This window comes from Littorina saxatilis, linkage group LG17 (genome assembly GCF_037325665.1).
Source record: "Littorina saxatilis isolate snail1 linkage group LG17, US_GU_Lsax_2.0, whole genome shotgun sequence".
NCBI lineage: Eukaryota > Metazoa > Mollusca > Gastropoda > Littorinimorpha > Littorinidae > Littorina > Littorina saxatilis.
Window position 1 is genome coordinate 65,154,353 of NC_090261.1, and position 14,063 is coordinate 65,168,415.

At 40.8% G+C, this 14,063-nt stretch overlaps 2 protein-coding genes across 7 annotated transcripts in view; one reads left to right on the top strand and one right to left on the bottom strand.

Annotated features, from left to right (window-relative positions):
- The window catches only part of LOC138952186 (AP-4 complex subunit mu-1-like), a 37,465-nt gene extending 27,912 nt beyond the window's left edge, over positions 1-9,553 (bottom strand). For all 3 annotated transcript variants that reach the window (XR_011451320.1, XM_070323788.1, XM_070323789.1), the window contains exons 1-8: positions 9,192-9,553; positions 8,315-8,403; positions 7,421-7,527; positions 7,068-7,164; positions 6,573-6,686; positions 5,904-5,969; positions 4,740-4,796; positions 3,701-3,824 (exon numbers count right to left, since the gene is read on the bottom strand). Coding sequence is in view for 2 of the 3 variants with exons in the window: in XM_070323788.1 (XP_070179889.1) it covers positions 3,701-3,824; positions 4,740-4,796; positions 5,904-5,969; positions 6,573-6,686; positions 7,068-7,164; positions 7,421-7,527; positions 8,315-8,403; positions 9,192-9,252 (715 nt within the window). In the remaining variant the exon portion in view is untranslated. The remainder of the gene's footprint in view (positions 1-3,700; positions 3,825-4,739; positions 4,797-5,903; positions 5,970-6,572; positions 6,687-7,067; positions 7,165-7,420; positions 7,528-8,314; positions 8,404-9,191) is intronic.
- A 125-nt stretch (positions 9,554-9,678) lies between these two features.
- LOC138952185 (RAC-beta serine/threonine-protein kinase-like) overlaps positions 9,679-14,063 on the top strand; it is a 36,682-nt gene continuing 32,297 nt past the window's right edge. For 2 of the 4 annotated variants that reach the window (XM_070323783.1, XM_070323785.1), the window contains exons 1-2: positions 9,679-9,822; positions 11,374-11,457. In XM_070323783.1, coding sequence (XP_070179884.1) covers positions 11,397-11,457 — 61 coding nt within the window. In that variant the 5' untranslated portion in view covers positions 9,679-9,822; positions 11,374-11,396. The remainder of the gene's footprint in view (positions 9,823-11,373; positions 11,458-14,063) is intronic. The other 2 variants (XM_070323786.1, XM_070323787.1) reach the window with 1 other exon arrangement.

Below are 14,063 nucleotides of genomic sequence, written 5' to 3' on the forward strand. Positions count from 1 at the left end.
ATGAAAGGGGAACCACCTCATAGCTAAAACTGGGTCAATGACCCCTGGGAAGAAGGTCAGTGTCTATAAATAAGGCCACCCAGCTATCACAATGGACCTGCCTTTGATCTCGCCTCACACGCAGATCAGTTCGTTGTAGCCTTGTGACTTTTAGAGACAAAACGGCTCTGGGGCGATGAAAACGTGTTTGTTATAAGAGGGGTTCGTTATGCAAATGAGTTCAAAAGGTTCGTTGTAGCCGGAAAGTAACAAGTAAGAAATAGAAGGCTGTCTGCCGGGAAATCAATGGCAGTTCGTTAAAAGCGGGATTTCGTTATACCCAGGTTCGTTATAGCTGGACTCCACTGTACATAATAGACTCCTGAAGGAAAGTTTGTCTGTCATATTAGAACCACTTACACTGTTATTTAACCGTTCGTTACGCGAAGGTAAATTTCTATCAATTTGGAAAACCGCCAATGTTACACCTATTTTTAAGAAAGGAGATAAAAATGTATGTGCAAATTATCGCCCTATATCCCTTCTCAGTTGCGTTGGAAAAATGTTAGAAAAGTGTGTTCAAAAACACGTTTTTAAATATTTGAAAATAAATAATTTGTTAAGGCCTTATCAATCTGGCTTCATGCCAGGTGATTCTACTGTTTATCAATTGATATGTTTATATGACGATATTTGCAAATCCTTAGACAACGGTCAAGCAGCACAAGGAATATTCTTTGATGTTTCGAAGGCCTTTGATAAAGTGTGGCACAGAGGTCTCATACACAAATTGGATTTTTGTTTGTTTATTTGTTGCTTAACGTCCAGCCGACTACGCAGAGCCATATCAGGACGAGGAAGGGGGGGATGAAGGGGGCCACTTGTCAAGCGATTCCTGTTTACAAATGCACTAACCCATTACTTGTGTCCCAGCAGGCTTTAGTAAAACTAAATTAATACCTACTGGAAGATTACCAGTTTCCAGTATGTTAAAATAGGCTTAACCTATCTACTGCTGGACTTACATCAGAACACTAACAGATTAAACTATACATGAATCGCGAGACAAGCGGCAAGAGAAGAGATTTTTGGAAAAAATACGGGTGAATGAGCAAGAAGGCAGAAAAAAGAAAAGAATTCATGAAGAAAAAGAGAGCATGACAGGAAAGAGGAACCAAAAATCTACCTAACAGCAAACTAGAAAGCTCCTGCGGTTCCAAAAACAGGAGGGGCCTTTAATTTCATAACCGCAGTGCCCCACTGCGGGATATACACAAATTGGAAGGAATTGGTATTAGATATGGGTTGTTAGTCTGGTTTATTGATTATTTAAAAGATAGAAAACAGGCTGTTGTGGTAAAAGGTAGTCAGTCCCCATATTTGAAAATCCAAGCTGGTGTCCCACAAGGATCGGTCCTTGGACCTTTGCTCTTTGTTATTTATATTAATGATATCGTTTGTGATATTGAAGCAATTATAAAACTGTTTGCTGACGATACAAGCCTGTATCTTTGTTTACAAAGTGATGATATTCGTGCTGAAATTCTGAATTCTGACCTGGTTAAGATACATGATTGGGCAGTTAAATGGAAAGTCAAATTCAACCCTGTGAAGACCGAGTTATTGAACTTCACCAGGAAAAGAAATCCTGTTTTTCATGACCTAAATTTTGATTACACAATTCTGCACGATTCATTTACTCATAAACATATGGGTGTTGTCTTGCAAAACGACTGTAAATGGGAGGCACATGTTCAATCCATTATTGCGACATGCAGACCTCTAGTAGCGTGCTTGAGATCGTTCAAATATAGGCTTAGTCGGAAAAGTGTGGAAATTATTTATAAGACCTTCATAATGCCTTTGTTTGATTATGCTGATACACTATGGGATAATTGCACTAATGCCATAGCAGAAGAACTTGAAAATTTACATTTGGACGCCATTAGAACAATAATTGGCGCTGTGCGAGGCACTAGCCACTCAAAACTGTATGCTGAATCTGGATTTACCTCGTTGAAAGAAAGGCGCCGAAGGCACAAATTAATTTTGTTTCATAAAATGATTAATAACAAAACACCCCATTATTTCAATTTAAGACTCCCGCCTTTGGTATCTGAGACAAACCCATATCACAGACGACGACCTCTAAATCGCATTTAAACGGAATTGTATCGATCATCCTTTGTTCCATCTGCAACATACTTTTGGAACACCACCAGAATATGTCCAACAAAGTGACTCACTGAGTTATTTAAAACGTTTTCTTGCCAGGGACGATGTTGTTCCCCCAGCACACATTTACGGAGAGACTCGAGACCTAGAAATTTTACACTGTAAGCTGGGATTAACGATTAGTGATTTGAAACATCATTTAGTTATCCGTCAGTTAAGTAACGATAGTGAATGTGAATGCAGCACTGGTGCAGAAACAGTTGACCACTATTTTTTTGAATGCCCAACTTATTTGCAAGATCGCCAGGATACCATTTATACGCTTCACAATCGTTTTATTAATATTGTTACTTTATTAGAAGGGGATGTGAACGAAAGTCATTTTGAAAATATTAATATATTTAAAACTGTTCAGGAATTCATCAGACGTACTGGCCGGTTTGGAAATAATTAGACAAACACAGATTCTCTCTCTCTCTCTCTCTCTCTCTCTCTCTCTCTCTCTCTCTCTCTCTCTCTCTCTCTCTCTCTCTCTCTCTCTCTCTCTCTCTCTCTCTCTCTCTCTCTCTTCCACCTCCCCCTCCCCCCCCCTTAAGCCTCCCCTCCCCCGGTCTGAATACTTGTCCCCAAATATTTGTTCTTGATTTGTTTAATCACCGATTATTATCCTTTACGCATTCTTCTGGTTAGATGTGTATGTGTGTTTACTTTATTTTCTTTGGTGTTTTCTCACCTTCTTTTCGTCTTTTCTTTTCTCTCCTAAATTCGGTAAATATTTTGAGTAAAATTTACGGATTGTTTTTATTTACTGTGTAAGGGCTTGTCTGCCATGTTCTTATTGTAAATGTGTTTGAAGACACCACCATAAGCCGTAGGCTTGTTGTTGTCTTCACCCTATGTCGATGTACATTTCCTGAACATGTAAATATGAATAAACATTGTTTAAACCAAAAGCAAGTGACATTTTCAGATGTACAAATGATACAACCTTGTATTTTAAAGCAGATAGAGATACTGATTTACTCTCTTTTGCTTTGCATTCTGTACACTTTTCACTTTCAGGAACGCCAAGTTACAGCGAACAGCACACTCTTTCAAATTGTTGAACGCATTTCCCACATACTGTCACCATTACCCAAGAATGACTGATATAAATAAAGAATGACCGATATATATGGCATTAAAGGTAACAACCTCCTATCAGCAGTTAGTTAACACTTTCTACCCCACCTATGTTGACCAAGGTTTTTTTTAGCCGAGACCAGCTGTGTTGCAGCAGGTCACTCAGAATTGTAGTATCCGTGTAGAACTGTGTATCAACACGCTGGAATGCAGGCGTTAGATCGACTTTACAGGAAGTGACTGAAGCTAACAGTCTGAGCAGATATATCCGTACCTGGTCAGATAGAGCCGTATGAGATATATCCGTACCTGGGAAACAATGAGTTAACACAGATACAATGTCTTCGAGCGTATTCCTTTTCTTACAAGGTGACCTCCACAGACAGAGAGCAAGACAGAGAGAGCAAGACTTGTGTCGAGTTACCTCTCACTTCCCCCGGTCGGCAGATCTGTAGGTCTTCGTTAACCGCGATCTTTAGTGTGGGGTGACCCTGCAGGAAGTTGTTGACGTTGACTGTCCCCTCCACCTTGACGTGGACAACACCTCCCTGATAATAATAATAATAATACGAGAATTTATATCGTGCACATATCTCACCACAAGGCGACTCAAGGCGCACAGTACGTAACATGAGAGAGCCCTGAGATGCAGTCGCCTGGCGCAGAAGGGACAGCACTCTATATTTCGGGGGAACCAGCTGGGTATTTTCGTGTTTCTATAACCCACCGAACTCTGACATGGATTACAGGATCTTTTCCGTGTGCACTTGGTCTTGTGCTTGCGTGTACACACGAAGGAGGTTAAGTCACTAGCAGGTCTGCACATAAGTTGACCTGGGAGATTGGAAAAATCTCCACTTTTAACCCACCAGGCGGCAGTGACCGGGATTCGAACACACGTCTTACCACCACGCCACTGACACACACATACAATCAAAGTACATGTGCACGCACATTGCATTCAGCATTTATTCTGCTTTCTAGAGTGTCTACCAAAGATATCAAGCGTTTCTTCCAGCAAAGCCCGATGAGGTTTAAATCAAATCAAATTAACTTTGTTATGTCAAGCATGAGAAATTACAGTTACACACAAATGTATGAACAAAATCATTCTTTCCAAAAATGATTTTGATGGAAAAACTTCCACAAATAGACACTAAAGACCTTTTTGCTTTTAATGTTACTCAGCTTCAAAGCGAGCTAGTACTCTAGCGCCCGTCTTTTTGGTCATCACATCCACAATTAGGAAAGCTCTCAGTACTCTAGCGCCCGTCTTTTTGGTCAACACATCCACAATTAGGAAAGCTCTCATTACGAGTTACCAACAGGCACCCACCAACAGCTACAACCACAAAATACCAAGTGCTTTGCTTTTATTCACTCCTTGTACACATCCCTGGCCTCTGTGTAACAAACAAAATGTCAAGCCTACACAGCCCCTGACGCTATGAAAACTCACTTACCTCAGAGTCTGTGACAGCCGTTAGATTCTCCACGACATCCACGTACAGGGCCTTTTGCTGAAAGGAGGTAACTCTTGTTATAACAAATGCAACCCTTACTCTTGTCATATCTATGTTTTATTTTTCGGCAACACAATAATAATAATAATAAAACATTCTTTTATAGTGTAACCGAGTGCCGAAACACTACGATCACCTCGGGAAGCGAAGTGCAATCAAACAGGATTGAAAATATTAGGGCTAATTTCTTAGCCCTATAAAAACTGTTATGCAAACCCGAAGGTTTCCATGAACATACAGACAATCGGAAACCACCAGACCCAATCACAAACAGAACTCTACAATCCACCAGTGTTGACTTTTAAAGGCCAACAACTCGGGTGCAGAGTCTGCTGTGAAAGGAGCGGTAGCCTCCCCTGTCACAATCGCCCCCGTTTGAATCAACTTCGTCCCGAAGTTCCGAACCGGGGGAACACTGTCCATCCCAAGTTCGCAGAATGAGAACAGCACGAAAATGTTCAGTGGTCATATTATGCCATTACCTGAACATATCATGCCGAGTCCCATCTCTGCTCGCAAGCGCCAGATGTAACCGAGTGCCGAAACACTACGATCACCTCGGGAAGCGAAGTGCAATCAAACAGGATTGAAAATATTAGGGCTAATTTCTTAGCCCTATAAAAACTGTTATGCAAACCCGAAGGTTTCCATGAACATACAGACAATCAGAAACCACCAGACCCAATCACAAACAGAACTCTACAATCCACCGGTGTTGACTTTTAAAGGCCAACAACTCGGGTGCAGAGTCTGCTGTGAAAGGAGCGGTAGTCTCCCCTGTCACAATAGCGCTGCATGTTCACCGCCAAATGGCAGTCTCATGGCGCTTTATCTGAAGTTTGTCTGAAGAAAAGCTTGACACAGCAAAGCACCTTTAACCTTTCAATTTCATTCTTATTAAGAAATAGAAACACTGACATAGGTACATCAACGAATAAAGTGAAATAATAACTGCGATCCCTAACTAAGGAGAAAAATTCTTGATTGCAGCTAACTGCTAAAAAAGAAAAAGAAAAAAAAGCAGCAAGATAAGATCAACAATTTGTAGGAGAAATGACAGACAGAAGCAAAGCAAGCAAAAGGATTTCTACAGGAGAGACTCACATCTCCGGCACTACGAATAGCTGATCTGCCGCTGGCCGCTACGGGGGACGTACGCTCTATGCCAAACTGCCAGCAAAAATAAAACAAATATGAATAAATAATAAAATAATACAATGAAAGAACACAAAGAAAGCCAAGTGACATGTGTGTGCCTGATGTAAATGCTGTGTGTAAAGTGTCAACGCAACAACAACAACTAAACAACAAAAACAAAAAGTAAAAAAGAAAAACAAACATATAAATGAAAAGTTAAACACTAGAATTGTGCACACATCAAACTAGTCCTGAAAATACAGGAAACTTCTACAACACTTAATTCTAAAATAGAGTGAACACACATATGAAACTTCCATACAAAACTGTTGTGTACATGTTTTTGTGTAAAACAGCCATATCAGTCATATTTCAAGATATGTTTTGTAACATACTAACAAACAGCTGTTCGAAGGTCACTCAAAACAAACAGTCCCTGTGAACGTCAATCTGCCTGTGAGGTCGTGTGTGTGCATACATGTGTCTGTGTGCACGTTTGCCTGATAAATCTGTCTCTGTGTGTAGGTCAGTTTGCATGCATGTATGCATGTGAGCATGCCTGTGTTTGGATATGCATGCCGGTATGCGTGCATGTGTGCCAAATTGGACGTGTGTAATGCTGGACAACAGGCTTACCATTCTGGAGGCCACCTCTTCGGGAGTGGACGGTGTTCGCTGCACCGCCACAGGCGTGCTCTGTATGAATGGCCGCAGCTTTTCTGTGCTCACAATCTGAACATGGCCCCCATCCTATAACGCAACAACTGAGTTCAAAATACTTGCACATACATTTGTTTCTCATGTCTCCATGTTCAACATGTGTACACACAGTTCAAAGGCATGACTGAAACAATCACTGTTACAGCAAGAAGAGAGTGCAATTTTACTTATGCTTCTGAGAAAGATTGGAGCTTCCTTGTTATGGAACACAGACAGATATTGCCAGAACAAACTGAAATTCATTGGCAAGCCAAATGACATTGCACTAATGCTGTTATTCTGTTGGCTAATATATTGATCATTCAGTGGATTTAGGTGACACTGACAATGACAATAATTCTAAGTAGCTTGTTAGAAATAAAACCTCAGCTGCCGGCGTCCTGTTAGTGCTCTGATCTTTCTTCATCTCACCATGGCTTCGTGGAGCATCTCAAAGAGAGGGACCTGATTGGCTCGCACCGATTCCTCCGTCACCGTGCCGCACAGGTCCTTTGCCATGTAGTACAGCCTGAAACATCAACAGACATTTGACTTATCTCTCATACGTACAGCAACCTTTTGAGGTGTATCTAATCGATCAAGTGAATTCCTTTCATTCAACACTGAGGATCACAACCTACCAACCCACCCTAAAGCCCCATACTGCCGCAATTTCAAGAATCTCGCACAGATATTTGTTTCCGCCTTGTGAAGTAAAAATAACAAATCAATTCTATTTACACATTACATTATATACAGTGCTCCACACATTTCCGGAGACTTACCTACTGAGAAACTCTGTGGCGGCTATCTGTGAAGCCTTGGAGGTGCTGGACGCCACAAAGTACAGACGTCCTCGTTGGATAAAGTACAGGTGCACTCCATCCTCAGCCTGCAGCATCAACATTGCATGAAACAAGAAAAACATGCATGGATGCCAACAGAGCACACAGAGTCTAAACACAAAGACAGTCACAGTTGTCTGGAGGGGGGGGGGGGGGGGGGGGGGGCGGGGGGAATTAGCCTGATACAGTGGAACCCCCCCTTATAAGACCTCCAAAAGTCTGAACACAGTCAGGTCTTAAAAAGGAGGGAGTATTCAAATAGGAGTAAATTTACAGAAGTTATGAACAAACAGTCTGAGAAAACAGGGTCTTAAAAGGGAGGAAGTCTTAAATTGGGGGGTCTTAAAAGGGGGTTCCACTGTACGATTAGAACATAGTGTGAACAGCTAGACAAAGGGGCAACAAGATTGAAGAGTATAGATTTTCACTGGTTTTATCCATGTCAATCATCATGTCAATCATCATCATGTCAATCATCATCATGTCAATCATCATGTCAATCATCGTGTCAATCATCATGTCAATCATCGTGTCAATCATCATGTCAATCATCATGTCAATCATCATGTCAATCATCATGTCAATCTCAAACCTCAACCCACACCAGGACTTGTACGACAAAAGATATCAACAAATGTTTACTGATAAAAACAATTGCATTATTCGTTGTCTCTGAATTCAACATGTTATCAAACCACCTTCCTTTCTGAACTCTTTTTAACCCAGATAAAAAAGAATTCTGTATCATTACAACATGTGAAATTAGACAAGAATTAGAGACACATTTTGTGAAGAGTAAAAAACTCATTGTTGATAAAAAAAAATATCACTCACAAAGTAGGGTGGAACAAGTCCCTTATTGATGTCTCCCACTCTTGAAGAGAAGATGTGCTTGGCATTGTAGGCCTTTGCCTCATCCCTGTCTGCAGTTGACATGTCAAGAAAATATTAATCGTGAAAAGATCTCCCTCATACAGCTGTGTGGCAGTGGCCGTGGTGAGGCCATACTCTTTAATTCTTTCCACCTCACAAGCAAATCCAGATCCCTGACATAAGACCCTAACAGGCACATTGGGAAATCTATTACCAGGTAAAGGTGACTCCATCTTAAACATGTGTCCAATGGTTTCAATGCAGCTTATATTATCACTATAAATGCTGGCTGCACTCCCTTTTGAATTTGCTTCAGCACCAAATACAATGAATTCTGCCTGGAGATTTTTTTCTGGCATTTGACTTGGAGCTCTCTTGATCTTTGTTGTTTTTGTACATGAGGAAATGTCATGATGTGTACATGTTTATCTTCTTGCAATGTAGGCCTGCTCTTCGAAGCACAATATCACATTTGCAGATTTGTAACACTAACAGTTCATAATTTAACGGGACTGGGGTCTATTATGTCTCTTAGGTTTTTCCTTGCTAAGGTCCTTGAGTATGAATTTTATCCCACTGGTGTGTGTGTGTACAGGGTGTATTCAAATCAAATCAAATTTTATTTTACGAGGGTGTATGTGTACACGTGCATGTGCAAATGCGTATCAAGCGGATTTAAGGTGTTTGTGTAAGAGGTGGGTGTGTGTGTGTGTGTGTGTGTGTGTGTGTGTGTGTGTGTGTGTGTGTGTGTGTGTGTGTGCGTGCGTGCGTACGTGTGTGTGTGTGTGTGTGTGTGTGTAATGCTACACTGATTCCACAATGCTTTTGGCAAGGATACAGATTTTTCTGACCAGCACTTCAGACCGATCGCTAACAATCATGATCTCTGCGATCAACATATTGTCGTTTCAGCTCGGCCAGACTCCCCCCTGAACCGTTCCCTCACCTGCTTGGTGGGGTTCAAGGTAACCGGTTTACCGGAATTCGGTGAATGTCCACCATGGAGTCAATGACCACCCCATCATGTGGCGTTGAGAACTCGTATTTTGTTGTGATCCAAAACGAGGCAAAGCCGAATCAGGATTGACCGGAAATAGGTTGTAACAACACAAACTGTCTTTGACACTTACGTATCTGTCAAGTTTAAGTGTCAAAACATCGCTTTAAAGGAATTATTTAGCTTGATAGAATTCTTTTCCTATTGTGATCAGAGGTGAGAATGTTTGACAAGTTGTTGAAAAAAAATACAACAGAAAGAAACCGGTTTTAGGTTGCGAAAACAAATGTATAGGGTTGTCTGCTCCCAATATCCGGGCACTTGGGGTCAGTGCCCTGTCTGAGGAAGTCTCGCCATTTGCGAGAAAAAGTCTTTAAGTAATTTGGCTTGTAATCAACAGTGCCCGGTTTTCTTGTGGAAAATACCTTCGCTCTCCAGCTGAGACACATCTTGATTCGCAGGCAGAGTCAAGGTATAATTCTCCAAGCGTGTAAAGGCCGATTTATGTAGATTTCTGGCAGAGATTCGCTCGTGTATCGAATACACAACAGTGACTACGGAAGATTTATGCTCTCTCTCTCTATCTGACTGCAGGCAAAACTGATGAGTTGGACGCATTTTCTAATGACGCCTTATTTTTCTTTACGGGTCGGTCTTGACTATGTTTTCACTTTATCAAGCTTGTCAAATTGTACACATGGTTATAATACATGTGCTATACTGTATCATACATTTAGTGGCGCTGCTAGTGTTATTCAACTTATTGCTCACTGCAGAGCTCCCCAGAAGAAACACTTGTTGGGCACTGACACTGTGACAGACTGAGGGTCGAAAACACTTGACATGGATAATTCCGCTGCAGTCGTATTTGTTGTAAACAACTTGCCCAGAAGATTCCATGTTGACCGGTTATGATAAGGAATATCATTGAGCACTGAAAGTAGTAGGTTGTTGTACTGGTAGCTATGAGTATGAGACTGACATTAATGACATGCAGCTGAGAGGTACTTGATGTAAATCTCTAATTGTTATTGTAAAGTGAGATCCAGTACATGTTACTTATTGCCAAGTATGCTGGTTGGCATGTAGGGCAGCAAGTACATGTAGACATGTGTAACATAACAAGTAGGCAAGCCATTCACAAAGCGCGGCGCTCTGTGCAGCGCGGCGATTCACCGAGCGCGGCTATTGCTCTCACCAGCGCAGATTGTTGACGCGGTTCATTTTTGTACATGTATGATTATCAGCAACATTTTGAAGTTGAACAACAATTGATTGCACCTACCTCTATTATATTATCTCAAGTAAATCTATACACCAGTTAACAGTTCCAGCGCTTACATGGAACGAAGAAGGAAACCGAAAGAGGGGGAAAAACAAACACTAAAAATAATGATCTGCGCATGCGTTCAAATCAACCAGAAAAACAAGAAAAATCGCGTATTTGTGTGCCCGATGTAATCCTAAGAACCTATGAACAGTTCCGTGGCACTGTACTCGGATACTTGTTTAAAAACGTCATCCCAGTTTAAAAACCTCAGCTCCTTTCTATATAGTAGAAGCCATTGCAATGACGTATATGACTGCCAAGTATTCAATCAATATCAATCAATCAATATGAAGCTTATATAGCGCGTATTCCGTGGGTACAGTTCTAAGCGCTTGTCGGAACTTAGGCACGTTTTTACATCGGTGCAGCGATATATGGTGAATTCAGTTGAAAGAGTGAGAGAGAGAGAATGGAGCTCTGTTTTATTGACAGTTTTATTTCTCGAATAGATCAGATAGATGTAACTGTTGTAAACTTTGCGATTGTGAAGGAAATGTAACAGCAGAATACATCGGCCGTCTTGAATTGCAGCGTTCCTCGTAGCGCCGCTCGTTGTGAATCGCAACGCTGCAGAACGCGCCGCGCGCTGTGAATCCACTTCGTAACAAGTAACATTATCGCCAGTTAATAGTTATTATTATGACACAGTTAATATTGTTAATGTTATTGGATACCATTACCAATTGTTTTCAGAGCAAAAAGCCAAAGTGGCGGCCATGAGCGCCAACTTCACACACATGCACAGCAGTGTGAAGGAGGGATATTTATGGAAGCGAGGTGAGCTATTTTCATGAAGACAGTTTATTATTCTACACTCATACTCATAGATTGTTGTGTAAATGGATGGTAAAAGACTAAAACAGGAAAAGATACACTGTTTGCAATTTGCAGGTGGTGCAAGGTTGGCCAAAAAAAAAAAATAGCTGTGGTTACGGTAACATAGCCAAAAAAATAGGGTAGGAAAGTAGGCAATCACTTTTTTTTTTTTTACTTTTTTTTCTAATGTGTACAAATTAAACCTACTTGACAGGGAAATAAGTGTGCGACTCGAGCGCTTTCGCTTTCATTGCGTTTTCTGCACTTGTTTTGTGGGTTTTTTTTGGTTTTTTTTAGACAAATGTAATAAAAAGTATAGGGTCGGCCCCTAAAAATAGGGTAGGTCCGGTTACCGTAACCACACCTATTTTTTTTTTAGGCCTTACAATTTACAAAGAAATGAACAGGCATGCATGAATGACCTGCAAAAAGAATTTTGAGGGCACTGAATTTTACCAGTTTATTTTTTTTCAGTTGGGTCATTCTCAGAAATGGTGGACCAGTGAGAGTGAGTAGGGGTGACACATTTGAAATCATGAACAAGTAAATTAAAATTATTTTTACCACGACTTTTTTCATCTGAATCTATTCCTGAGACATTAAAGCATTGTTGTATGTCAATAAAAAAGGTTTCTATACGTTGGTGTTGTTTTTGTGTGCTTTTCAATTGCGAAGTTCGGCCGTTTCCGGATCGCCGAAGCGTTACACGACTTTCGTGATCAACAATATGTTCAGTCTCATGGCTAAATGCAAACACCAACAAATTACTGCAATCGACAGTCAGGAGTTCAGTCTTGGACGTAGCAACACATCTTTGCAAAAACTCACGCTGAATTTGAAGTTACGGGCTTCGAAAAAAAAATTATGAATGTCGTAACGCATCGTATCCAGACTCGACGCGCGAACATCGGACAGCAATGTGCTCCATGACTTTGCCACATCACGGCTATTTTTAGCTCTTTGGCGCACAGGAAGTTCGAACAAGAAAATAGTCCTTTGAATCACAGCCAAATATTCACAGAAAACACCAGAATCATATCATTTGCTGAAACTCATGGCGTCGTTTCCTGATCTACGTTACGACTGAAGATGGTTTTTACTTAATTGTCGAGCCTGCAAAGCTTTGTCACAAACTTACACACCGCGGATGGCGACAATGTAGTGTCGGAAGGATATCGAGTGCAAACAGTCTCTCAAAGCGCGAAGTTTAGCGGAACAAAGCAGCCAAGAAGTTTTCGTATCCTCTGATCGTCGATGTTCGACATTCATCAAGTACTTAAAATGGGTAATCTGAACGCAACAGGAACTTTCAACAAATACAGCAAACTCGGACGAATTGTGTTTTGTGTAGTTATTTTGGGTCAGACGGGTTTTGCCGGCAGGAAAGGCCAAACAGTGCAGATTCATGTCTGTCGCACAGGAACCGAAAGTGGTTCAAGCATTTCGTTTCTGTGTTGCGACATTCACCTTAGTTTTGTTCCAAATGTCATTTTTTTACCAATATTAGTTGAAGTCCTTACCTTTCATAACTAGAATGTGTTGGGTAGAACACAAAAATACTGCAGAACTGATAAAAAATGCACAAAGGATTGAAGGCTTAGGTGGTTTAAAGTTGGAATTTGGTTTCCATGTTACAACATTCATTGCGTAAATACAACACTTTAAAACGTCTCTTATTCAGCAACCAATTACTCTTTTTGTCTAATTTTTGCATTATTATGTATAGCAAACAATAGACTTCATAGTAAAAACAATTATTTTGTATTTCTTGACACTTTATTTTTTACTTTGTATGTAACACTTTGGACCACCATTTCTGAGAATGACCCAGTTACAGACTGAACACAATTTGTTGATAAACGTGTAGAACTTTACAATTACAAGTACAATGTCGTCACTCTCATAAGAAAAATACCTAACTCAGTGTTAGGCATTTTTGCAGTGAGACTACAGGGGAAGCTACTGGAAGGGTACCTATCATGTGTTAAAGAGTACTTGTAAACTCTCAGACTATCGGGAACCATCGTCACGGTAACGTAAGCAAAACTGCCGTTCTCATTTCTGAGTTAGGCACTTTTTAGCAGATGATGCCGCTTTCATACAGGAACACGTTTTTGGTGTGTAAAAGCTTGTTGGGGTTGTTATGCAGTTGTGCTCTGGATCTGGATCTTTTACGTTGCAGGAACCACTGTTGGTCATCTTCGCAACGGATGCGGGAGAGCGCATAATAATGATTTAGAATACAATTAAAGTCCTGACTTTGGTGGGACAAGTCATATAATACAGGCCTGTCGCTTCAATGTCTTTCCCACTCTTAGTGACTTGTTAAAATGACTGATTGACAACGTTGCTGCCAGCTCTTTAACTCTCGCTTATTCCGCTTTCAACTGGTCGAAATAGGCAGTTTGCTACTTATCACTTAAATGAAATAGGCAGATTGTTCAGAAACAAAAAACGTTTTTTCTTAAAACACTAAAAAATGACACAGGCAATTATCTTACGAGCATGACAATGTTGTGGGTTGGGGTTGTATCGAGGTCTGTCATTCATGCAACCCACCCTTGGCG